Source organism: Triturus cristatus, chromosome 9, assembly GCF_964204655.1.
Source record: "Triturus cristatus chromosome 9, aTriCri1.1, whole genome shotgun sequence".
Lineage (NCBI taxonomy): Eukaryota > Metazoa > Chordata > Amphibia > Caudata > Salamandridae > Triturus > Triturus cristatus.
The window spans coordinates 256,140,878-256,167,936 of record NC_140592.1 but is presented as its reverse complement, the minus strand read 5'-3'; the positions used below and the strand labels follow the sequence as shown (position 1 = coordinate 256,167,936).

General features: G+C 41.1%; 1 protein-coding gene across 2 annotated transcripts in view; it reads left to right on the top strand.

The window, feature by feature from the left end:
• The window catches only part of SLC6A1 (solute carrier family 6 member 1), a 558,279-nt gene that overhangs the window by 334,598 nt on the left and 196,622 nt on the right, over nucleotides 1–27,059 (top strand). For both annotated transcript variants that reach the window (XM_085624874.1, XM_085624873.1), the window contains 2 exons: nucleotides 7,561–7,695; nucleotides 7,797–7,900. In XM_085624874.1, the coding sequence (XP_085481000.1) occupies nucleotides 7,561–7,695; nucleotides 7,797–7,900 (239 nt within the window). The remainder of the gene's footprint in view (nucleotides 1–7,560; nucleotides 7,696–7,796; nucleotides 7,901–27,059) is intronic.

Below are 27,059 nucleotides of genomic sequence, written 5' to 3'. Positions count from 1 at the left end.
GATCTGTGTATAGCGTTTGTTATTTGTCTTGGTGTTGAGAGCATATGAAGAATGCAGACAGAGAAAGCATCCAGTAACAACATGTAATCAAGAATTTCATCAGTATAATTCGAATGTTTCCATTCTATATGACTAGTTTCTAGAGCATGTGCTGTGCTTGGAACGAGAGAGCAGGAGAGAGCAGGAGAGCAATGTATTTACAGAAATATGGCACTTTCCTCCCCTCTCCCTAGTGCGGTTGCAGAAATCTGCAGCCATGCCAACATACACACCTTTGCACCACAGTGCAAGGGTGTCTGCGTGAGTCTAGCATAGGTTTTGTACTGAAAGGATATCCTTCAAGTTCAAAATACTATGCTTATACTAACTTAAAAACTTTTCCCACCTTGTATGCTGTACTGTGCAGAGCATACCAACAGAGTCAGAAAAGAAAGGAGAAATACAAGCATTTCTCTGTGATAGCACCTGGATGAAGTTAGCACTATTTTCTTATGCTAAACCCTGTCTACTTCTTTAAGTAAATAAGGTTTTGCATCAGAAACCTTGGGTGGTTGCATGGGAACGCTCATGCACCACCCATGGAATGCCCCCTTTTTTTTGTTTAAATATCTTTATTGGTATTTTTTCTTTTTTTTTAACATGACTGAAAACACACATCAATGCAAAAGCTTTAGATGTGAACATCAGAAATGCAAATTCCATGTACAGGATAGCTTTAACCATCACCATAATATAAAAACAACACATTTACGCTATTCCATAATGCTGGCATGTATATTATACTTGAACATATGCATGAGCACCTCCGTGTGCCATTGCCTACAGCCGAGCTACATTGTAGGTTGCCAATTATAGTCATTGCTATCTTTTATTGACACATAGCACATCTTATCGAAACAGTCCTAACAGGAGCTCGCGTAGGTGCACTAGGTGCAACCAGTGCATAGCCGTTCGGGTAATATCGGCAAATCACTGTTTAATAGAAGAAAGGACTTAGATAACTACAGAACGCATATATCGATCACTGTTGAGTACCAATAAAGCATATTTTCCAAAATATTCTAAACAGAACTAAAATCTTAAAATAGCAAAAGAACAGCTGCCATCTATGAAACTCTATTAAAGTTAACCATGCATGACTGTATCTAAATAGATATCATTAGAACACTACCGCACAACCGCACACTCAATGGATAATTGTCACATCACACATATCAGGACAGAGCAGCCATCAACGGGGAGAGCCCCTGTGTCTTAGGACGGAGGGGGGGGGATGTGTGGGGATCCATCCGTAACAGACCATGGGGGTGTGACATAAACAAGTTCCGCCAACACTGAGATGTGTCAACTCTCCTTAGCTGAGTAGTGGGGAGAAGGGCTGGTGAGTTTATCGCTGATTGGCTAACGGAGCGGCATCGATTACTGTCTGATTGTGCAATGGGGAACTTGTAAAGCCCTGCTATCGCCTCTCTATGTAACGCTGTACTCTTCGCCTGAGCCCATACTATGAATGCACGCCTCCAACTAAGTATCTCCTGGGGGACTGCAATTTTCTATTTCTTTGTTATGAGACGTTTTGCAGTGATAAGACCCAGGTCACGAAATTTCGAGGTAACTTTATTCTTTTTTGATCTGACATACAGCCAAGGAGGCACACCACCCACAACAGTGGCATGTCCGTGTTTGTGCAAGAAGCCAGTAATGCTGAAGGGATGTACAGGTCCACAGCATGTGGAGCAGATCTGCATCCACATGCTGACAACGTGGACATGCGGAAGTGGTGATGTGGAAGTACCTATTGATCATGTCAAGCGAGAGATATGCCCTTTGTGTAATGTACGTTTGGATGAGCTTGAACTTCGAGTTTCTGGGTATGTTCCTAGCACCTTCCAATATAGCATCCCATTCCTTGTCCGTCCAAGGCCGACTTCTATCTGCCTTCCATCTGTCCTTAAGTCGTGTCATTGGTCTCAGCGTGTTTGTGAGAAGTGCCTCTACCAGCCAGTGCACCACATGTGACCCCATGCCCATCACATGTAAATATTGCACCCACAGGTGCGTCAATGGCTCAGTAGCCAGGTCAGCCCAGGCAGTTGATAGAGCTTTCAGGAGAGAGGCGTGCAACAAAAATTGTCCCGCTGGGAGTTCATTGTCCTCAACTAGCGTCTCGAATGCCGTCCCTAAATAGGTCGCCCAGTGTCTCAAGCCCTGCCGTATGCCAGGCCGCGAGAGCCACGAGAGCCGCGAGAGCCGCTCCTGTGGTCCTCAGCCTCCCCCGTAGTGTCCCCATCAATGGTAGGATTGGGGCATGTGGAGGTGTCATGCGGGTGAGATATAAGCTTCTTTTATAGCATGTAAGGGCTAGGCCCAAATGTATCTGCGGTGGCCGTGGGAGTTTAGCGATGGGATGGAACAGGTGACAAATTTGGGAACTGACCCATGGAATGCCCCCTTGACGCTAAGTAATGCAAATCATTGCTATGCGCTGCTTTGCACTACTTTCAAGCGATTTTCCAGTACAAAACAAGTTTTGAGCTGGAAAGTAAATTAGTAAAAAAAGATTTCGAGTGAAATTGCGTTACTTTTGTGACGCGAACACGGCACTAAATTTTTGTAAATATATCCCTTAGTGTTTGGGATTTTTTTAATCTGTTCAGTAGAATTTAGATGAGACACAATATGCCACAACAATAAAGTGCTGTATTACGGCAGAGCATGACTAGATTGAAAAATCAGTGAATTTCTAACCTGATACATGGGTCATCATTCTGTGGAGTATTATGCAAGCTCGCACTACATATATGCATGCATTCTGATGTATGGTGTGCTGGATGATCTCATTAGAGATTATATAAGAGAAATATATGATTCCCATTGACTAATTAACAAGCAGTCTGTAGATAGTTTTTAGCGTGTCTGCCCACCTGGAGAATCCTTTTTCACACAAGAAGGTTTGACCACATAAATCAACACAGCAACTCCAGTAATTCAAAATATCACTTTATTTTCCCCCCAAAAAAGGTTTCCATTTATTCGCTGATGCCGCCCGGAAAAGCAAATATATTTTCATGATGACATTGAACTGAAAGTTCAAATTGTAAAATTCTAAATGAATGCTCCCATATCACGAGCATAATATGTGTATAATGAAAATAAAGAGAAACACAATATGGAGATTCAGGGGTCATTTATTGATTGTGTAGAGATTGGTCATCGAGATTTTGTGTTCTGCCTCCCTGTTATTGTGAGACGTGGATGGTACATCCTACAATGTTTGGTGAACATCCCATTTCTTCATTCCTATTAGTCTCAGCTACTAAAAGACAACTTTACATGACATAGGGGAGTTTGAATCAGCAGGAATATAAACAATGCAAGATCCAGACACTGCCCAAGACTGGAGAGTACAGTGACCAACACCAAAGTTTGAAAGCAGAAACATGCCATGAGCCAGAAGAGGAGGTCAATGGCATAATACAAAATTATGCCACTCCTGCAGAATGTGGTATGGGCCCCAAGACTCACATTGGTCACAGGAATTAATAGATTTTAGGCTGAATGGTGAGCCTATCAAGGACCGGCTGCTCTGCATCTCAAGGGCTTCAGGAGCCCGTGTTACATCTCTGGATCACGTGGAGTGGGGTTGGACCACAGGTTATAAAGTTTGCGAAGGGAGAAAATTACTGGCCTGGCCGCTGGACCAACCGATCTCAAGAGTGGGTCCTGAGATTGACATAGGGCCCAAGGCTTGGTGAATTCACAAAATGAAAAACAGACAATCCTCAGCATGGAGCTGAGAACGATAGTTGCATCTTTTCACACTATTCCCAGATTTTCGCCTTCATCATCTTGTTTTTTCTGAACCTGTTTTTGCTTGCTTAAGGACTCTGCAAACGTTACTGTTGCTAACCAGTGGTAAAGTGCTGATTTTCTCTATTTCAAACATGGTAAAATATGCATACGCCTAATTGGCACTTCTAATCTACATTTAAATCCCTAGTAAATAGTAATACATGTACCCATGGCCTGTAAATTAAAGTGGACTGCAGCACTCATGCCACCCACTAAAGTAGCACTGTAAAACATGTATCAGGCCTACCATTGCAGCAACCTGTGGGGGCAGTTTTAAAAACTGTGATTTCGACAGGACTAAATAAGCCTTGCTATATCCCTAAATTTTCCTTTTTAATACTTATAAGTCACCCTGAAGGTAGGCCTTAATATCGCAGAGGGCAAGGTGCATGATATATAAAAGGGATGACATGTATATTTAAAGTCTTACATGTCTTGTCAGTGAAACCCTTCCCCCAAGTTGTTTCTCACTGTACAAGGCTAGCCTCCCATAGACTACATTGGGTTGCCTTATTAATAAGTGAGAACTTCAGCATTGGGGACAGCTAGAGGAATACTTCTTCCACTCATTTGAATGGCCATTTAAAATCCTCTTTATCGGAAAAGTCGAATTTTAAGTTGCAATTTAAAAATGCCGCTTTTAGAAAGCTGGCATTTGTTCTGCCTAAACCAAATGTGTCTTTCTGCCAGTGTCCAAGGTCACATGATTATTAATGGTTCTCCTGTGTATTCCTCTGAGACAGGGGACAAAAGCACCTTTGGTGTGGGGAAGGGTGTTCCTCTCATGAACAGGATGGCCAGGAGAGAGTTGTACCCACCTCCTTCCAGAGCTTCAAGGGGTAGCCTGATGCCTGTATCCAGCCCTTTCCTACCTTCAGAGGATGCCTGCCCTGTCACCTTTTGGCATAGTCAGTCTCACTATATTCCGGTTTGAGGATCACGGGCATGACCCAAACATTTCAACAACATCATCTCTCCAGCCTTACAACTTTGCAATGGAATTCTTATGCAGTACTATTACCAATGTCGCCATGCCCCTGAACTTAACGTTGCTTTAATTCCACTGGATTTATCAGCAGCATTTGATATTGTTTCACATGAAATCTTGCTGGAAAGGCTGGAAATGGTTGGAGGGGGGTGCAGCTCTGAAATGGCTGGGCTCTTTTTTAGAGCAGCGGAACCTAACAGTATGGACGAAGCTCTTTCACTCTGAAGAGAAATCATTACACTGAGCCCTACTCTTTTTAATATCTATATGGCTCCCCTGGCATTTCTAGTGGACTCATTGGGTGTTAAAATCATCCTCTGCGTGGATGATACGCAGTTGTTGCTGTTACATCCTGCCTGGTAGTAGTGATGGGTTTGCTTAGAGCTGATCTCTTACAGTGCAATCCAAACAGAATAGAGATACTGCTGTTTGGCCCAGGCCCTCATAGGCTGGATAGGCACCAGGCCAAGCAGTGGTGTTCCACCTTCCCCCTCAACAGAGGTAGCCAGGAACCTGGGTGTGCTGTTTGATGCCCAGCTTTCTTTTAAAGTCCAGATAGCAGCAGTATTTAAATCCTGTCTTTGCATCTTAAAAATTCTGAAGAAATTCCTGGACTTCCTATCTTGGGAGGCATGGATAAAATTGGTTAGAGCCCTGATTTTGTCCAGATTGGACTATGTCAGTGTACTCTACTTGGGTATCCCCAAAGATTTGGTGGTGCATCTGCAGATGGAGCAGAACACAACAATCCGCCTGCTGTTCAAACAGTCTAAACGTTCCTCCTTGTCCCACTTTTGGGAGCGACTGCACTGGTTGCTAGTATGGTAGGAGAACGATGTTCAAGGCTTTGACAATCTCACAACAGGCTTTCTACAATACAGGTCCCAAATATCCTAGTGAGAGGTTCATTGAATACTGCCCGACCAGGGCCCTGTATTCTAGGAATACGCTGATGATTACTGGACCTCGTTTTAGAAAACAATTAAGAGCCCTCACAAGATGAAGCAAGCTTTCAGAAAGCCTTACAAACACACTTGTTTAAGCTATAAGTTTGGCTCTCTGTCCTGTTTTTTTGCCATAGCGCCGGGACACTCATTGAGTAGCTGTGCGCTATATAAATCCAATCATTCATTCATTCATTCAATTTGATGTCTTTATATGTGTTAAACTTCAGCTTACACCTCAGATATTCTTTTTGCAGTCAAAATGTAAATAAAAATATTTCACTGTGCTGAGGAACGTCGGTGAAGATTCAAACAAGCCATAACTGTTCATTTTACCAGTACAAATTCTCATTGCCATAAAGATGGGAGTATCTAATTTCTATCAGTAATAAAATGATGTAAAGGAAACATTTCACTTACGAAAACAGAGTTGTTCCACACAATAAAGCATTCCCCTTGTGAAAGATTTCACCATGGAGGTAAGCCTGCCTGAATACAAATGCACATCGAAAGGTGAATATTAAAATATATCTGCTCAGCATGTGCAGAATTTGCTTTGCATTATGTACCCCTTTATTGTGTCAGGTTCAATGATCACAAGATTACTGCTTCTTTTAGATAGTGCCTACATCTCTTGACATTTCCAAATATATGCAATCCAGTCACTACTTTATACATGTAATTCCTGAGCTGTTTTTGGTGAAGTGGTATTTGAGCAGTGAACATACTGTTCATCTGAATCTAAGGCCTGTCAAAAGTATTGAGTAGAGCAGTGTTCTCCAAAGTCGATCCTGGAGGGCCAGATCCAATCCAAATTTTTAGCATGTCCCCATTTAGATAAATGTAGTTATCTTAAAAATCAGGCATGGATCCGGTCCTCCAGAACTGACTTTGGAGAACCCTGGAGTAGAGCACTAAAGTGTGTGCAACTAATGTTTCTTTCTACAGTGTTGCAACCTCAGATTGCATGCTATCTCAAAAAGCCTTCTCTATATTTCTAGAACCCTGCATGAAAAATAACTTTGACTTTTTTCCTTCAATAACACAACTATTTTCCATCCCTGTATGCCTCCTTCCTCTGAATGCAGCCTACTCTGTCACATGTGTGTTTACCTTATTTATTGTTTGGCATTTCTTCAAATATTCCCAGTCCTCCTTCCAAAGATTACAACAAGCTCCTTTGTAAGTAATGCCCCCGTATTCCCCCTCGGCCTTTTATGAATCCTACCAACCATCCGCATGAACTAATATACCCTCTTCTAATGGTCACACCTAATTCCTAATAATTACATCTACCACAAAGAAACTTCAGCAAATGCATGAAGTGGCTTCCTTGAGATGACGTAACTAATTACAATAACCATTAAACTCTTGAACTAACCATTAAGGTTGAGTTCACAGAACATATTACTGCCTGCCGTAAAGCGCGTCAATACCTCGTCAGGAGTAGTAAGCACTATATAAATAAAAAAATTAAAAAATCAGAGATTTACCTTTACCCTTTATGCCAGCAGCATAATTGTGATGACATTCTTGATGTCTTTTTTTCACAAATTGAAATAAATTGTACGTTTTGGAAGTGCAATACAGAAACTATGTATCCACCAGCTCAACAGTTCTCTGGCCACTATGTGTTCATTCGTTTATGATGCTATATGAACATTCTCTTCAATGTCTGTAGTGTGAGAGCATTCAAAAAGGCTTTTGATGTACAAATGTACAAGTCACTTGTGTGTTGAAATGAATTCATAGCACTTTACTCTCTTTCTCTCTTAGGTTGTGTATTTTTCTGCAACATATCCATACATTATGCTGATTATTTTATTCTTCCGAGGAGTGACACTGCCTGGAGCAAGAGAAGGCATTTTGTTCTACATAACTCCAAACTTCAGTAAACTTTCTGATTCTGAGGTAAACATTTCACAGCCATATGTGAATTATTGAATATCTTGAAAATTGGAATAATAACTGTTTTATGTACTCATAGTGTACTTTTAACTTACTCTCCTTAGGTATGGCTTGATGCTGCCACACAGATCTTCTTCTCTTATGGTTTGGGTCTAGGTTCACTTATAGCACTTGGAAGCTACAACACTTTCCACAATAACGTCTATAGGTAAGCAATTTAGAAAGATCTCTTTTCCCTTTTAATATTTTTTTTCCACCTGTGAAATTTTGCGAAGTTCCTAATTTTCACTTTTTGCAAAGTTGACAGTGTTGACTTGTTTACTGTATCCTGTGCAAAGTTTTTTTTACACATTGTCAGATAATGCATAGAGTCAATTGTTATTGTAATCGCATGTCGCAAAGCTGAAAAATATATGCAGAACTCATCTCTATAAGTTTACCTTTGGCAAAATGGTATTGCACAGAAAAAGAACACTGACTGTTTTCTAGAAAGTATCTTCTTTTAAAAAAAAAAGGAGAGTTATAACTAAGATTTTCACAAAAAGGCATAACTTTGACATGGAAGAGAAATTGTAATGGTAGAAATGTTTACACAGACACTTGCGAAAAACCCAAAATAGAATATTTGCGCTCTTATGAATTCTAAATGTATGATGGTAGGTTTTTCTTTAAATGCTCAGTGGCTCTGCTCGGTCCTTAACTAGTTCAACCTTTTTGCGGCATATATCTTTGTTTTTAAGGCAGGTTGAAGACAAGCTTGGTTAGTAGAACATATGATCTAGGCGCAACATGATGTTGGTCTTGCTCGATATCATTTCAGCCGGAAGTGGATTTGGGCATAGTTGGCTTATGATGTCAATATTCTTGTAATGTTTCATAAGATGATCTAGAGGGAACAGGGAAGCTAGGGGTGACCCCATATTCCACTTCACCTGAAAAGTTCCATGCAGAAGATTCCTCAGACCCAATGTCATTTTGTAGTCTGCAGTTGATTAGAAGATCAATTGCAGAGGATAGTCCATGCTCTCATCTGATCAAAGATTATTAGGCTGCTTATTTTCTAAGACTCATCCAGGATGAGCACTTCTCTGTTGGTTGCCATGTTGGACTCAGGATACGATAGTGACCTTATTTTGGACTGTTGATAGTGAAAGACACTTGTTCCCATATATTTCTGAAGTGTCCGTCCCATGTAGTGGGGCTGTTTGGAGAGTGGATGGAAAGTAATGAAGATCATTTGTCTGCCTCAAGACATGCTTGACTATGGAATGTTTCTGGTAACCGGGGTGGTCCATTGCATGACAGAAGCCTTCAAAAAGGTCAAAGTGTCAACTTTGAATGAGGGGAAGATTTCCCACATGCACAAGGCAGGGCATAGCTTGGAAAGCAAATCTGACGCTTTTATGTTGATCAGCCGGTGTCAAAATATCCCCCATCTGCTGATTTATGGTGAATACAGATTGCACTAGAAAGTAGTTGGTATGTGGAGCCAGTACGGTGAGAGATGAATCTGCAGAATTTGATTACATTGGAATCTAGTAGTGCCAGAAGGTTTGTGCAGTGTTGCTAGGCCACACAAAGGATGTTTTTAGTATTTTTCGATCAGTTAGCTTCCAATATCTTTTGAATGTCTTCCTTCTTTAGGTTGGTGCATTTTTAATATATTTATCACAATATACTTTTTTTTCCATGCCTATGGTAGACTAGCCTATATTTTTTTACAATTTACCAAGCCTTTTTGTTTGGTTATTTGCATCTGGTTCAACTACAATTTCCATGTAGAAGATTACACATACTAGCTACTCATTGTTCTTGAAAAAGAATGCTCATGCATATGGGTTTGTTCAGGGAAGTCACACAGATTATGGGGTAGGACTATTTGGTGCACAAGGATAGTGCGAGTCATGCAGATGTTTAGATGAGGACCCCTATACTGACTTCATTTCATAGCCTATAAAACATTTTGAGATTTATATTTGAGAGCTTCTCTGTCACCTCAGATCACTTTGCTTTGTTTTTCCGTTGCTGTTTGTGATGGAATTTTGGGTCCCATACTAATATCCAAAATTGTACTAATTAGGTGTGGGTGGATTTGTGTAGTTTTTATTCTCACATGATGTGTAATTCCCAATTTTTGCATACTACTTAAAAGTGGAGTCCTTAAAAATATCAGGCCTGTTGCAATGCTTTTCATTGCAAGATCTCCTTTGCTTCTTACCCTTATGACAGCCTTCTTTTCTGTTTCTGTATGTCGCAAGGTGAAACCTGCTATGGCAGCACACATGGCACCCATCTTGTTTCACAGTCCCCTTAGCAATAAGTCATGGTGTCACTATAAACCGAATTAAACTACACATGATTAGCCTACTCAATGGTGTATATCTGAGCTTGTGCTTAAGTAATAAAAATGATGCAGAAGCATATCATTAATACATTGTTGCAGAGCTCAAACTCATTGAATATAATTATAATTTGACCACATTTTTTTCACAACAAATTGTATTCGTTTTGAAAGGTACAGAGTGGGTGGGCCCAGCAAAATCATGACATATGATGCAAAAGACATAAAGTAACTGATTTTAACATTCCATAACAGCTTGGCCCGTAGAACACCAGGCCGATGAGGTAACAAACTGCACCGAACCCTCCTAGATAATCGGAATTGCGTGTTGCTATAACATGTCTGTCAGTGATCAGTTTTGTCAAATTTGACCACATTTTACTTGTCATAGTGATGTTGCATTGTGTAATTGTTTTGGATTAAATAATCCAATTTATGGTCACTTAAGGACTGCCTAGTAGAACTGAGCAGCAATTTAACCCTTCTAAAACCATTGTTATATGGATAATGTAACTCTAGGAGTAAGGTGTGCCTAGTTATTGTAGAGTCAAGATCTTCCGGAAGGATGATTATCAGGAAGGTCTTTTGAAATGTGGTTCTGGAAGGGTTTCAATGTTGCTACATTGACATCAATCTGGCATGTACTATTGTGTCTTCAGCCCCAGGCAGCACAGCTGGTGGTAAATTTGGAGTGGATAATTGTAATGTTTCTACATTGGTTTGCACTCAGGTTGCAGTGGCTTTGTGGTGCCTTCAAGAGAAGTAGTGGAACTTTGATTGGTCACTTGACTTTGTGGAATGTCTCTTTTAAGGTTCTGATTTCTCTGAATCTTAGCTGCTCTGTTGGTATAGATATTGATGGGAGTTATCTGATTCTAATGGAATTGAATATGATGTTGACTCTAAATGAGGATTATGGTCCCAAGGTACATAAGGTAGTCAGACTAATATACCTGGAGCTTGATCAATGTACATTTATAGCACTGCTGTGACACAAACTAAAAAAAAGAAATGGGGCTGTGAAGGATTGCCTAATTTTATGTTCAGAAAAAACACATTTCAATTAAAACATTTTTTAATTGAAAATTCACTTAATAGAAAAAAAAATCATCAAAACTAGATTAAGAGAATACGGTCAACAGCCGTACAAAGGATGTGTTTACATTCAGGATTACAGATAGAGAAAAGTTTAGATTCCAGGTGTGTGTAAGGGTCATGGTTAGATAATGGTCAGGATTAGGAATAGGCACACAGTTAGGGTCAGAGTTTGGATAACAGCAAAAGTATGGTTTTAGATTAAAATCAGCTGATTGCTATGGTAAAGGCAAGTATCAAGGTTATGGATAGGGTCATATTTAGGGCTAGATTAGCATGAGGTTGGCAGTTAGTGGCAATTTGTGGTTAGGGTATAGGGTTAGGATACAGATGAAAACAAGGTTTGGGCAAAGGTATGATTAGTATTAGAGACTAGAGTTAAAAGTTGGAAAATTAAGGAGAGAATACGATTTCAGTGTTCTAGTGCACATTTTGTTTAGAAACCTAGACGAAATGCTTATGAAGTATGTTTAATTTTAGAGAAATATAGTTTCAATGAAACAATTTTCAGCCTTATAGGTTTAGTGTTATGGTCATTTCAATTCTGGATATAGCTAACTTTGGGCCTCATTATGATGCTGGTTGGACGCACATCAGACTGGCATCATGTCGGAAACAGGACCACGCAAGAAGGAGTTGGCAGTCCTGCTTCCCAAATTAGGATGCGACTGCCTTCATGGCAGTCGGAAAGTGTATGTTTCCTATTGCGGCTTGTGATGCGGGCTGCAGCAAAAGTTGCAATATAAGAAAAAATACACTTTTTAAACATTTATGCACTGTGTAGCAGGCACCATGCGGTACCTGCCACATGATGCATGGATGTTTGGGGGCCACCTGTGGTGCCCCCAGGCCTCCTAGCGGAGGCCACAGGGGAACAGGGACCCTCCTAGGGGCCCCCAAAGTCCATTTCTGACAGACTTTCTATTGGGGTCATACCGCCATAGAAAGGCTGTCAGAAATGTGGATTGTTTGTAATCCCCACAGCAGTGCCTGAGCAGGCACTGCCTCCATTTTGGGGATTACGATCTGCCCTCAGCCCGACTGGCTCCTTGATCCTGTCAGAGGTGGAGAGGATTCCCTCTGTAGACATCGGTTGGACCTCCTGTATCATAATACGGTGGTCGGACCAATGCCACAGATGTCTGGCGGAATGCCACCGACAAGCTGTCGGATGGCCTTCAGCCCGACATCACAATAAGGCCCTAAGTAATTTTCATTGAAATGATTTTCAAATCAGTGTTGCCTTATTTACAATGGCAAGGGGATTATGTGGGAGTTTGTTTAATACACTGATGTATGTACTGTGCCTAGTTGTGCTTAAAACAGCACGCTTCCTTGGAAACAGTCAGAAGTGAACCCCCTCCCCAAAATTACTGTTATATTTATTTTAACCAATTAGAGCCTCATCCCAAATCTTATGGGATAACTGAGCCTTAAAACAAAAGTGAACAATAAAAAGAAAAAATGCTTTTTGTGTCTTTACCTGGGTCAGTTTTACCTATCCATTCTTTGTTCTGTAGGTCTGAATAGGGGGTACCATGAGGTTTCAGTTTTACCACATGGTAAGATCATATTTTATTAATTGCTGACCAACGAAACACAGAAAGGGGAACTAGTTCTCATGCAAATACCTGCAGATAAAACAGGGATAAACCTGTGGGTTGGAGCTAAATTACTGCTCTACTTGTAAGGTCAATTTGGAATAAAAGTGCTTGATTTGGCTCCATTTAATAAATTGAAAATAAACATGTTAAATATTAAAAGGTCGTGCATGACTTAATAGAGGTAGTGGCATTATTGTTCACTGACTATTGAGCAGCTGCATCTATGATTGGGAAGGTGTCTAAGCTGTTTGTATCATAGATGAGATGTAAGCAGGGCTATTCTCGTTCTGCACTGCTCTTTGTGCTCATCCGGAATCCTCTAGCTTAGGCAGTGTAGAGTAGTCTGTGGGTATAGAGTAGTCTCGGTGCGGAGGTGAATTAATTGTTTTCCCTGTATGATGATGACCTTCTGATCTACATAGAGTAGGAACATGATTACAGTCTTTGCAGTGTTTGATCAGTTTAGTAAAGTGTCTGAACTGAAGCATTGAGAACGAAGACAGAAGTCTTGCCACTGGACAACAATGTCACTTTTATCAGAGAGCCACTTAAAACCATGAGATAGCTCTGTCACAATTATAAGACTTTTTTCAACAACTCCCAAAGACAGTTGACTTATAGTATTGACAATAATCTCCTTTAGGAATGGAACTGTCAATCATGCAGCTAAAATTTCTTTCGCATCTTGGAAATGTTCCTTATGAGGGTCTATAAGACACAGTCTTGAATTGTGAATCACTACTCAACAAATTAATTTGAGAAACATCTATTGGTAGATATTGACACACTGACCAGATCCATATTTAAAGGGGATTGAAGTTGCTTAACATTGAAATGCATTATCTAGTTCAGGAGATGTAGTATGTGGTGCTCTGAATGGATGGAATGTCAGTTAGTCAGTCACATACTTTTATTCGATAATTTAAGATCATAAAAAGACACAGATACAGTATTTACCACAATAGTACAAATCCATAATTAAAATAATACATTAAAATTTCCTTTAAAATCCATTCTACGTACTACACATAAAAGTAGTGAGCAATTCCATATACAATAAGCTAAAAATAAGTCACAGCAAAAATCATAAACAAACTACAGCACCCATAGGGCCTGCTCTTTCCTTCGTATTATTAATCCGCACGGCTGCCACAAGGAAATTTGCAACATGAAAAATAATCCGGGCACTACTCAACAGTTGCAGATAAATAAGTGCCGGCCTAACCTGGACAAACCCTGCTCCCCTTAAGACTGGAATCAAATACTTTTTCCTAATGTCTGCGTAATACTCGCAGAACATGACAAAATGCAGAGTATCTTGTATTGAAAAATTGTCACACTTACAGGGCTCAGCATTATCCGGTATTCCCCATTTTGGGAAATCTCCCAATGTAAGGTGAATTATGTTAAATCGGAATCTGATTAACAGGTACCGATGAAAAGGGCGTGTAACTATCTTAAGGTAATGTTCCAATCCTGGTGAGCTCACTAGCCCATAATGCGATCTTACCATAGGTTTTTTCAGCTCTATTTCCTCCCTTTCAGTAAATAGGAGGTTTGCCATGGCAATTTTTAACAAATCTACATCTACTTTCTTAATAGTTTCCGGGGCCGAAAAAAGCCCAGGACGTCCCAGTTTTCTAAAGGTAGATTCGATATATGCTATCCATGGGATTTTACCTGCCTTATCTAGAGCTAGGCAGTCTTTTAAAATCATATGGTTCAATGTGATCTCCTGGTTAAGCCAGGTCTTAAGCCAACATATTAGCGGGGCTGTTTTCAATATATCAGAGACATAACCCAGCCCCATCTCTGCATGGATCGAAAAAGTAGGGGTTGACTGTGGTACGGATAGCAAGGTTCTTAGAAATATATTTTCTACCACTTGAATTTGATGATCTTGTGAGCTATACCCCCAGATCTCTGAGCCATAAGTAGCAATTGCAAGGCACTTAGCCTTGTAGACCTTCAAAATAGCTTCCATGGGTCTAGCCCCAAGACGTTTAGAAAAGTCCATAAGGGCTGAGGTAGATCTGGCAACTACATTTCTTTTATGTTTCAATTGGGGACCCCAGGACCCCATTTCATCAAATAAGAGCCCTAAATAAGTAAAAGCAGGGACCCTTTTAACCTCATCTCTCCCACAGAAAAAAGACATCATTCTTTTCTTTCTACTTTGATCCCCCACAATCATTACATGAGATTTTTTAGCATTTATTTTCAGATCCAATGACTCCATAAATTTACTAAACTTATCCAGCAATTTATTTAGCCCAACACCAGTACGTGCCAATAAAACCGCGTCATCTGCGTAAAGGAGAACTGGTATAATTGTTTCTCCTACACGCGGGACGTCTAATGTTGCTCCCTTCAGGGCAGGTTCCAATGCATTTATATAGAGCGTAAAAAGTAGGGGTGCCAATATGCACCCCTGCCTGACCCCTCTTTCTGAATTAAAATACTTTGTGCATTTCCCTTCCTGGGTGACTCGAATGGTGGCTAATAAGCCACAGTGGAGATCAGCCAGGAATTTAACTAAAGCATGGTCAATGCCTATAGTCAGTAAAATTTGCCACAGCTTCGATCTGTTTACTAGGTCGAATGCCGTTGAGAGGTCCATAAACCCCATATAGAGAGAGCCCTTTTTAGCTACAGTATATTTACTAATAAGGAGCTGTAGATTGAGACATTGGTTTAATGTGCTCCTTTTGGTTCTAAAGCCGTACTGCGCATTAGAAAAAATCCCTCTCCCCTCAAGGCAGTCTGTCAACCTCATGATTGAGTGGAGCAATCTCTTGCCCCAGACCGACCGCACAGTTGCATTGCGCCGCATTGGCACATAGTTCATTTTTTCTCCATTATGATCCATTTTTAAACAACTAATCAATTCTTTGTATCTCCATATTTTGCGACTGATACTCCGAATCCACACACGGGATGTTATGCCATTTTCAAGTTTCTTATGTTAAAGCTGTGCCCATCCGGACCTCTGGCTAAAACACGACAAAAGCAGGAGTTCGTCCAAAGCAGCGTTTATTTAAAACCCAATGTGCTGAAACGGAGACGGTGATGGATTAGTTTGAAAGTTTGAAGCAGTTCCCCTGACGAAGGGCGCTCTTAGCCCGAAATGCATTGGGTTTTAAATAAACGCTGCTTTGGACGAACTCCTGCTTTTGTCGTGTTTTAGCCAGAGGTCCGGATGGGCACAGCTTTAACATAAGAAACTTGAAAATGGCATAACATCTCGTGTGTGGATTCGGAGTATCAGTCGCAAAATATGGAGATACAAAGAATTGATTAGTTGTTTAAAAATGGATCATAATGGAGAAAAAATGAACTATGTGCCAATGCGGCGCAATGCAACTGTGCGGTCGGTCTGGGGCAAGAGATTGCTCCACTCAATCATGCTGTTAGTAACTTAGGTACCTACTGGGCATGGTACCTTACCGACGAGCACGCATTCTTGGACAATTACGGACAAGCATAGAGGAATTCGAAAATAAAAGGTGTGCACCCCACCATTCCATTAGTCTGTCAACCTCGCCAAGATAACTCTGCCTAAAATTTTCACCGCAGAGTCTATCAAGGAAATAGGCCTATAGCATGATGGATCATCTCTTTGGCCTTTTTTAAAAACCGGAATAATAATAGAGTTAGACCAGGAGGCGGGATATGAATTCGACCCGAGGCATTAAAGACATTAGTCAATATCCTGGCCCAGAATCTGGGGGAACTTTTAAATAGGTCCGCTGGAACCCCATCCGGTCCTGGCGCTTTGTTTTTCCTAGTCTCCTCAATTGCCCTTACCACTTCAGTCTCCTGGAAAACCACTGCAGGGGCTAATTCTAAGTTCAAGATCACATCTTGTGAGCACGCTGCCATCTGTCTCCCATAAATCTTCTCAAAGTGGGCTATCCACTTATCGTCAGGAATATTACAGTCAAGTGGGGAATTATCGTCTCCAGAAAAAAAGGGCTCATTTATGGTTAGCCAGAATTTCCCACTATCCCTCAGAATCTCCGTGGACAAGAGTTTATCCCATGCCTCTTCTTTGATCTGGTTTTTCCTTTCCCCAATGGCCTGTTTGTAGGACTTCCTTAACTCCTTAACTAGCTCCCTGTTTCTGGGGCACTCTTTCAGTGCTTTGAAAAGAGCTGAGTGTGCCCTAGAACAGGAGCTATCAAACCATCTTTTTCCTTTACTAATTAAGCGGTGACTTTTCATGGTCAAGGAACTATTAATTTGGTTACAAATAACATCAAAAGCCCCCACAATCATTGTACTTGATGCAGCAGTGTCCAGGCAAGTGGAAACCTCGCTCCCTACTTTGGACAAGACTTCCCCCATAAAGAGTTCTGGGATTACTTTTGTCCATTTTAGTCTCCTGCCCTGGTCAGTTGGTATAATCTCCCGCCTAATACCCGTGATCTCTGTTTCAGTAAAACTTAAATAGGCCCCCGGGGCCACTTCTAAAATCAAGGGATTATGATCACTAAAAACAGAGAACCCCACCTTGTAAATTGACACTCTAGTCAGAACTAGCGCTGACATAAATATATAGTCAATGACTGTGCCCGAAGCCGTACCTTTATAAGTAGGAGCCCTTGCGCCTCCCATGACACACCCGGATTCGTAAAGATTCGTAGTGGCCAGGAGGTTCTCCAGGGCCTCCCCTTGCTTAGTGTGTTCAAAATGAGTTTGAACTGAGTATGGGGGACCTTCAGAATTATTAAAAACACACGCTAGAGCACATGGATGAATATTAAAGTCACCCATAAGGATAACCTCAGAGCTTGGATTTTTGACTTTATATGTTACTAAAAAATCCTCTAAGCAGGTTAAGAATTGGTTTAGACACTCACTCTCAGGGGAATTGTAGAAATTGACCAATAACAATTTCTCAGACTGTGGCAGTGATAATTCCACTACCAAACAATTATGGCAGCCCGCGACAAGTTGTTTTAACGAACCATTTAATTTCAGGGAGAAAAATATTGCTAAACCTCCCTTTGCTCTTCGGACTGGGCCTGTTGAGCAGGAATGGAGAAATGCGAATACCCATCGATAGTGAAATTGTTATTTGTGACCCAAGTTTCTTGGAATGCCATTATATCATATGATTTTATCTCACCCAACCACATCCTATCCCTGCACTTGCTTCTCAACCCAGCTATGTTCCAGCTCAGAATTTTGCATGTAGGCACTTGGGGAACAATGTTAACGTCAGAGCTTTCTGTTACATTTATGTTCTTGACGTCATCGCCCACATTTTGGACTATGTTACTAGCCATCCGAGCACACTTATCAATTTGCAGTCAGTCGCAATCTTCCAAGCCAGATAGCCCTTCGAACCTGTTAGAAGCGTAATATGCCCCGGAACACTCCATTCCTTTTGCCCCTCAATTAGGTGTTTTTCCCCCCGCCATGAAGCCTTAATTACGTAAAAATAGGACAGGGGAAAAGAATGGATTACTGACACTGAGTCTCTTTGTTGCCATTTACAGATGTATTCCACCGCCCTCCTGTTCCTGAAATTAATAACTATGCAATCCCCCTCTACAGACTTTGGCTTATTCCCCACCCAACCCACTCTTCTAGCAAAAAGAATTTCTGCAGATTTATGGGAAGGCAGTGGGTGGTTCTTATTAAGCCAAAAAATACATTTATTCTTTAGCTCCAAGTATGATTCCTTCTTGCCCTGACTTAGTGAAGGTACCCCCACCAAAACCACCACATAAGGAGAGGACTCTGGGGGGAGCTGAATATTCAGTAGTGCTTCGCTATAACCAGTAAACTTTTTATACATAGTTTGCTGATAGGTTGCAGACCTGCTGGTCTCTCTTTGCTGCGACCTGTCCCTTTCTCTAATTTGCTCATCAACTGTCGGGTGATTGGGGGCTAATGCAGGGCATTGTACTCGGGCAACAGCCAAGTTACCACTGTCATTCCCTTTACTCTGTATTTTAGGGGGAATATCTGCTACTGGTACAGTGGATACATTTGTCCCCAAGACACCTACTTGATTACTGACTGGCCCAATAGCTTGCTTTTCCTCCCTGACCCGAGATGAGGCAAGCAACAATTCAAGGCACACTAGTCTGGTTTCAATTAAGTCCAGCCTCTGTCTTAATGGGGCACAAGACTTCTTAAGGAGGCTTTCCAACTTTGACCAAAATGATGGACCCATCTCGTTCGTTCCTTTATCTTCGTCCCGAGGATGATGGATCCTTCCATCACTAGCAGAGTGTGGACTTTCAGAAATTTGAGGAGGACCTCGGGTTAAGGGCTTTTCCAGGTTTTGACTTCTTCCTGGGAATCTGTACTTTAGCACCATTTTGAAGCCGTTTTACTGGCAAACCCTGTGCACATTGTAGAGGCTGAATGATTGTTGTAAGGGGGGTGGCCCGTCCCAGCCTAGAACGGGCTAAAACGGGCCCGCCCTTGGCCCGGGCTTCGCCCGGCTCGTCCCGCACGCGTCCCGCGAAGCGGGGCTCTACGTTGTTTAAATGCGCCTCCTGCCGCAGGCGCGGCGTGGATGGAGCACGCCGCAACCAAAGACTCCTGGCAATGTCGGCGTTATCCGGTGCGACAAGGTAAGGTTGTTCGCCTGCTTTAGATCCCCCACTAGAAGGCAAGCAACGGTGCATCAACTGAATGGTTTAAGAGGGCAAGGGCGGAAGGCTAGGGCTAAGGCTAAGTGCGCAACCGTGCTCGGCCGGCCCTTGTTATCGCACTCCCCAGCCCCTTTTACCTCTTGCCTCCGTACCATCTCGATGTGTACTGATACTTAGTGCATGCTCCAGTGCTCTGCTGTCCGTAGGCAACCCAGACAATCCTCAGGTGAAGAAATAAGGAACAAGAGGGGGGCGAGGCACGAGTCTCAATAACTCCCAGCCCAGCCCCGGAGCTTGATGGCTGATAGCAATGCATGTTATCCCCTGCAGGCGCTCCTCTGCGCACAGCCTCACCCTGGTCCACTGGTGGAGGTGTACAAGCTGGACAAGCACCCTCAAGGACAGCAGCCCAGTGGAGGGCAAACCGGGTCCTGCAGGTAGGTCTGCAGACTCAGGTGGGTGGGGTGAATCTCGCCGCAGACCGCTGCAGGCCCGCCGCTCCGCAGAGCGCTTCGCCAAACCGAAGGTGCTTCAAGGGCCCCGAAGAGCTGCCAGACCCCCCCCTGGCAGGCGCTACTCCCCCTCGAGAGCTGTCGGAGTTACTGGAGTTACCGGCGGGTCCTGGCGGGTCCTGGCGTCTTCCAGTAGCTCCGCGGCACAACGCTGCGGCCGATGCTCAGATAGCTTTCGTGGCACTGCTGTGGTACTCTACGACTTTCTGCTGCTCTGGATGGAATGAATAATGGAGAGGCACAGGTACAGCCCATGGATATTGATCATTGATTCTTTTTCATGCTGTTGGGCCAACATCACAGACTTGGCATGTAACTTTACCAATGATTGGAATACATAATCTGCTCCATCATAATGTTAAGTTGTGAAAACAGCATTGCCATAAATAACATACAAGTTTTATGGTGGTGAGATGTGAAATCCGAATTCATAACACTATTGAAAGTAGAACAGTAGTGGGTCAACATCCTATGAACATACGACGAAATGGACAATGGAAGTTCATCCTGAGACTCAGGTTGGATGGATTTCCATAGAACACACCTGCTGATCTGCAATATTGATACAGATGAGTGCAAGAAGTTAATTAAAGGTATATAAATATGTTGATTAATGGAGCTTGATAGTAGATTCTATCTCCATCAAAATAGTGGGGTCCAAGGACCTAATTTTATATATTTGAATACGCAAATGGAAGAGCATGTTTTACAAAATAAATCTTATTTAATGCTAGTTATATAAATATCAAGTATTCAATATTAAATCATATCTGTGTACTCCTCACCCATTTGTGCAGGGAGTAGTAGGTGAGGTGAACAATATGCTTACAAGTAGCAATTTATTGGATACAGCTATGATGGTACTGACACATAAAGTCCCACTTCTGTCATTACAGAAGTAGAATAAGCAATGATAGTACATTGAAGCTGCAGATCCAGAACTAGGCACAATTTGAGTCTGACCTTGATGGAGCCCTGGTTGAAAAGTTTTCCGACTTTTACTAGAACTCAAACAATCACAGGACTACACTTCTTAGGGAACCAAGGACCTCAGGGTTGAGCACTCAACAACTCTTTTGGTTTCAGACAGAGGGCAATGGCAAAGGCAAATATAAGTCCAGTTGACATTGGTCAGCTGGTCACTTTAGGAAAAACACCTTTCCTGCTGTTGTGTCCCTGTATTCACACAGTAGGTTCACTTCTTTGTCCTAAGTAGAACGGTGAGCAGGTCCAGTTCTTCAGGACTTCTCTAGGTGCACAGATAGTAGGGCCAGTCCTCTTCTGTTGTCCTGCGGGTCCAGACATTGTTTTGGTGGGATGCCTTGGTGTGATACATTTATGCCTTGCGCTAACTAGTGGGTGGCGATGACTCCTGGGCACTGAATAAATAATGGGGTAAAAGTTCCTGAGGGCATCCCTACCTACTTTTCAGGGATTCCTGTTTGTCTCACTGAAAATAGGACCATAATGCCACGTGTCAGGGCATTTTTAAAATGGTGACTATCTTTGGCTACACTAAACTTGGGTCTGTGGGTTGTGGGTGTATAGGTGAGTAGTCTATGGCAGTCACTAGTGTCCTCCCAAATCTAAATCTAAAATCCAATTTGAAGCAGGCTCTGTACCCACTTGAAACTAGAAGAAAGAAGTCTTCTTCCTTTGAAGCTCACCAAAGTGTTACATGTGGCTCAAACAGACCTGTTAGGCAGGCTTTGACACTGTGGTATTAATCGGACTCCTCCAGCCCCCACAGCTTAGGGGAGTTATCCCTGCTCATTCAGGTCAACCTATTTATTAGTAGCTCCTGGGAAAAAGTCACAGATCATTCACCCCTCATTCAAGGCTGAGCACAGTCTGGTAGTTGGCAGAGACTAATGTTGATTAGCTTTCTGAAAGCTCAGACATGCAAAGGGTAACTTTCTTAAAATGACTTTCCCTTAATATTTATTAAAAATATGACTTTACCATTGATTGATTGATTGACTTTACCATTGAATTGGATTTTTTATTACAATTTAATGTTGTGATTTTGTTATTTTTCAATCTGGCCTCTTTCCCCAGTTAGCAGTATTGGTATTTTAATCTACCCTTTGGTTTTCTACATAGAAAAAGCAAGGCCTGCCATAGTGAAAATTACATTTTCGGCATTGTCACAGTAGGCGGTAATAATTTTCTACCTGTCCCATATTAATACCTTGTGGGCTACAAGGCCAAAATACAAGTGACTTACTAATATTTAAAAGAGAGGTCTTACCCGTCAAAAGGGGATATTTTGACAGGTCGAGCTGCAGCAATCAGGCTACACAATTAGACCTGAAGCCATGTTTACACTGCCAATGCAGTGGATGACATAATACAGACTACGACTGCCATTTAACATCCAGGCCCTGTATGCACTTGAAATATCATATACTATTGACTTACAGGCAAGTCCCAGGAATTACCAAGTTTAATCGTATTTTAAATGCGAAGCAGAGGCACTTTATTCCTGGTTAGCAGGAAAAAAGTGCCCAGAGTTCTAAAGCCAGCATAAATAGTGTCCAGAGAAAGGCAAACAATCTGAGGTGAGCACATGGAAAAGACAGATTTTCTACAGAACATATCAGTGTGTAAAATGCACATCCCTGAAATGACAATCGGAATAGTAAATCAGCAATTTACTCCTTACCTTGACAGAAGTAGGTCTTAAATTATATTTGAGCTGGGATGGCCTGCAGACCTCTAAGCATACCTTTCCACTGTGGAGTGTCCACAACCTGCCCATGCCTGCAGACTCATTCACACTTAAAACGGAATAATAGCAGTGTAATATTATTTGTGAGCAAATCCCTCTAATGTCATATATTCACATTTTGTGAATACATGTGAGTGCAAAAACCATTGTGATTCATGCTCATCATGTTCACATATATCAAGTGAATGTACTCAGAGTAGGTACGCTTTCACCGCTTTGGTTTCAACTGAGACATCGCAAATACATTTGCACATATTGTCTGGAGAATGCACTGATGTATCTATTGTAGCCATAGGTAAAAAGAAATATCATTTATCATCAATGACTGGTGGTGTTTCTGTTCCATGCAGTTTATCAATGATATAGATCAAAGAGATAAATCCCTAAGAAAAGAAGAGGCCACGAAAAATGCCAATATGAGGATCCCTAGATCAAGAAAAGCAGCACATATTGTTTGAGCCAAACTTTTCAAGGGGCTATCAATCACTTTATCTTTAGCACAAAATTAATGACAACCATTTAGCCCTTTAAAAAGGACAGTAAAGGCATCGGGTAGAATTTATTTACAGATAATAGGAAAGGACTGAGTGTTCTCTGAAGGAAAGGTAGTTCAGCCCAATCCACCTGAAATGCACTGCTTTGGCATGTCTGTTTGTAATAAGGTGACCCCGGATATTCTTGTATGTGTGTTTCTCAAAGCATCATAACAGCAGCAAGGTTGGGTACCAGCTGAAGAGACAGAAAGCACAGTGAATGTGCATAGTATCACAGTGTTATAGCTAACTGTCTGCAGACAGACATCAAGCGTATGCACTAAATGTATTCACTTTAACTTTTCTTACCATCTGAACACATATGTGGAGCCTGGTTATATTACTTGCAAATTTTTATGACATACATTTGTGATTACATTTATCATATTGTTGTTAACGTCTCTGTACTCCCTCCAACTTTTATCTTAAACCCTTCCACTGATGGTTCTGCACTTCAATGATGTTAGATATTATTCCCATGCCCTTCCCTTTGTAAACATTCATTAATATTTCAGTTTCTATCTTACAATTCAAATTCATTGATATTAAAAATATATTCTATGTATCAGATCTTCCAACAACCTAGACACCAAATGAATTAGAAATGATCTTCAGTTAAGGCATTAAGAAATTGCTTAGCTGTTGGTTGCGCATCTGATTTCTGAATTATTGAATTTGATGCTCGCTACTTCCGTTTGATGAAGTTTGAAATTCTAAGCTTGTTTCATTATAACCTGTCACTTTTCCCTCAACACCTGTCAGCATTTTCCTCCTATTCCTCATCAAGACACTTCATCATTGGTATATGAATATCTAATAGGATGCATTCAAATTATGCACAGTAACTTTCACTGGTTTGTTCAAAAGGCAAGAATGTGACAATGTCACAATATATTCTGATACAATTTGCATCTTTAACTCAAGCAACAAAAGCCATCCCACATCGCAATGCTAGTGAAACTGGATATCATAACTCGATTATCTAGAATGGATATTTGGTATTTGGAAAAAGATTCATATTTCTCTAAGAAAAATATTCTCACAAATTCTACCATTGCTTCATTTATCCCTTTCTCTGCCGTAAAATCTCTGAGGTAACTGTAACGTAATAGAACCTATAGCTAACAAGTTCAAATACAATAAAATTAATTAAATATTCAAACAAAATAGTGCTGAAAATTTTTGCTGAGACACAGACATTTATGGTTTAAAAATGAGAAACATTGTCCAGCTTATAGTTTTACTAAATAGTAAATTGTTGTTAATTTTTAGTGATTTTTCAGCATGTATAAAATAATCAACCTCTCGACCTCAACTGAACCTCACATTATCAGTCTAATATCCTTCACTGTTAACATTAATGTAAACTAGAAAGTATGGACCTGAATCAGTCCTCAGCAAGCTGGCCACTACAACAATGGTTCAGCAGAGGCACTATCTCTGCCACCCTCAGTGGGGCTCGGCTCACTGCTTCTAGAGGGGGTTCCCAATGTAATGCCCCTTTCGGAAAGAAAATGCTGTGAGGGCAGGTCAACCATGTCTCACTTGCATCGTTTCCTTGCTGGTATTTAGTTACATTTTCAAAAGACAGACCAAAATTAAATAATTCTCTCCTTCTGATGAAGAGTTCTTAGAGCATATAAAGTACGTTTGTTGACTTTTCCCTATCAAGTGGCACCATAATTTACACGATAGACCCTGACAGGAAGAGAGCAAGTAAAATGGTATTGAAGGGCTCTCCTAAAAAAGGTAGCCCCTCTGACACCATTCACTGACATTGTCCCACCATGAGAAAACCATCATCTCTCATGTACTTCATGAAGCAGGAGATGTGAGAAGTGAGTGGATGGGAAAGCCACCACTTTTTGAAACCTATATTTTCTCACAACCCCCATCTATACCAGATTTTATGTCACTTCATTAAGTCATTGTCTAAGGGAATCTTAAACTAAGTCAGCTGTTAAAAATTAGTTTGACTTGACCGATAAACACTACGGCCAATATTTAATTTTAAAAATGATACTGGCTGTACTTTCTAAACCTTTTTCCATTCTTCCTCCTCATAAATCTCTGGAAAATCAAAATTAAGGATTGTCACATGCTACCACGTGTTTCCAGAGAACTACATACAAAGGAAATTTGTAACATTTTCACTCATAAAAACTCATTGACACTTCCTTTCTTTTCCTATTTTTAAAAAAAACTGGTTATGATAGGCATTAATTTGTATTGTCAAACGATCACAATGTCTTGTGGTCACATAGTTATTGATGGTCCTGAATTATCTAAAACTTTTGAATTCGAATCTTGGGTGATATTAGATATAATTTATTGATTTCTATAGAACAGAACTCATCTGTAATTAATATTGGCCTATTTTATGAATACAAAATAATCTTGCTATTCCAGTAGCTTTTTGATGATGTAATCTCTTCATGCTTTATTACCATACCACAAAAAAATTGAAAGATCATAAGCCTATTATATTCTAATAATGGCAGAAAAGACTCTGTAACATAGGCATAATTAAGAAGAATTTTAAACCTTTCCTTATTTAATTTAAACAATTTGAACATTTCAGTTTCATACTTTTTGTCACTAAATGAGAGAGAATGGGAATTTCAAAGACTTAATTAAGTGACCAATATGTAGATTAAAGTTAGTTTTGAAATGCATTTGCTACTCATTTAATATTTTATCAATATGTTTAATTGACTTATACCCAATTTCATACTACTATTGACTTTCTCTTGGCTGTTTAGCTAAGTGCCCAATTTTATGATCGTATATATATATATCTATATATATATCTATATATATATATATATATATATTACCTACTGGCGGTCGCCAGTAGGTAGTTATAGTTAGGACCCCTTTTCCATAGGAAAACCTCAACATTCTATTTTGAATAACTTTGGCGCCGGTTGATGAATCCTCGCGAATTTCTCAAAATAGGTGGGGCGCTACGCTCCGCTCCTACCCTGAAAGTTTCGGGGGGATCCGTCAAGCGGGGGCTGAGATAAAGGGGGGTCCCAAAACACGTTTTTCCCATGCGTTTTTCCATAGGACCTTTAGAACGAGCTACAGCCCGAACGGCTGAACAGAATTACTCGAAATTTGGCAGAGAGGTAGTCCCTAGGTCAAGGAAGTGCCTTTTGTAGGTTTGGTGTAAATCTGTTCAGTAGATTCTGAGAAAATAGCCTTTAAATCAATATATATATCTGAGCCCGCTTACGGTACGCTTACCGTACGCTTACCGTAAGCGTACGGTGGCGTGCGCGAGCGCGATTCTGATTGGCTCTTAGATCTTAGTAAACATTCGAATCGGCCGAAACCAGGAAGCGGCGGCCGCCATTTTGTGTATTTCACTCAGAAAAAAAAGAGTGAAAACAAGAAAAGGGGGCAATGAGGAGAGTTACAGACCCCCTTACATTTGTGAGGGGGTCAAAGAAGGACTGTAAAGTACAAAGAAAACATTTATTGATTTTAAAAAAAATCACGGGGTACGCGTACGGTAAGCTTACGGTAAGCGTACGGTAGAAAAAAAAAAAAAAAAAAATGAAAATCAGATTTAAGTGTTTAGATATTAGGGGGCTCTAAAAAGAGCCGTTGTGTTTATGAAATGATTTTTTAGTGGTACCTACAAGTAAGTACCGATGCAGAGTCTAAGGTTCAAGAGGAAGACTCTGTTCCCTTCATCATTGAAGTGCACACCATCTCCTCTATAAATGTCTTGCATGTCATAACGCAAGTTGTTGTGGTAAATGGCACCCATACCATAGTCACGGAGGAAAGCAGAAACAGATTTGTTGACGTGCTTTCTTGCTTTGTCATCGCACCGCGTGCCCACCGTGCGTGCACGGCACTAACTGCGTAAAGTGGGCGCACGGTGCGCGAAGCGCACCGTGCGTGCATGGAACGAACTGCGTTAAGT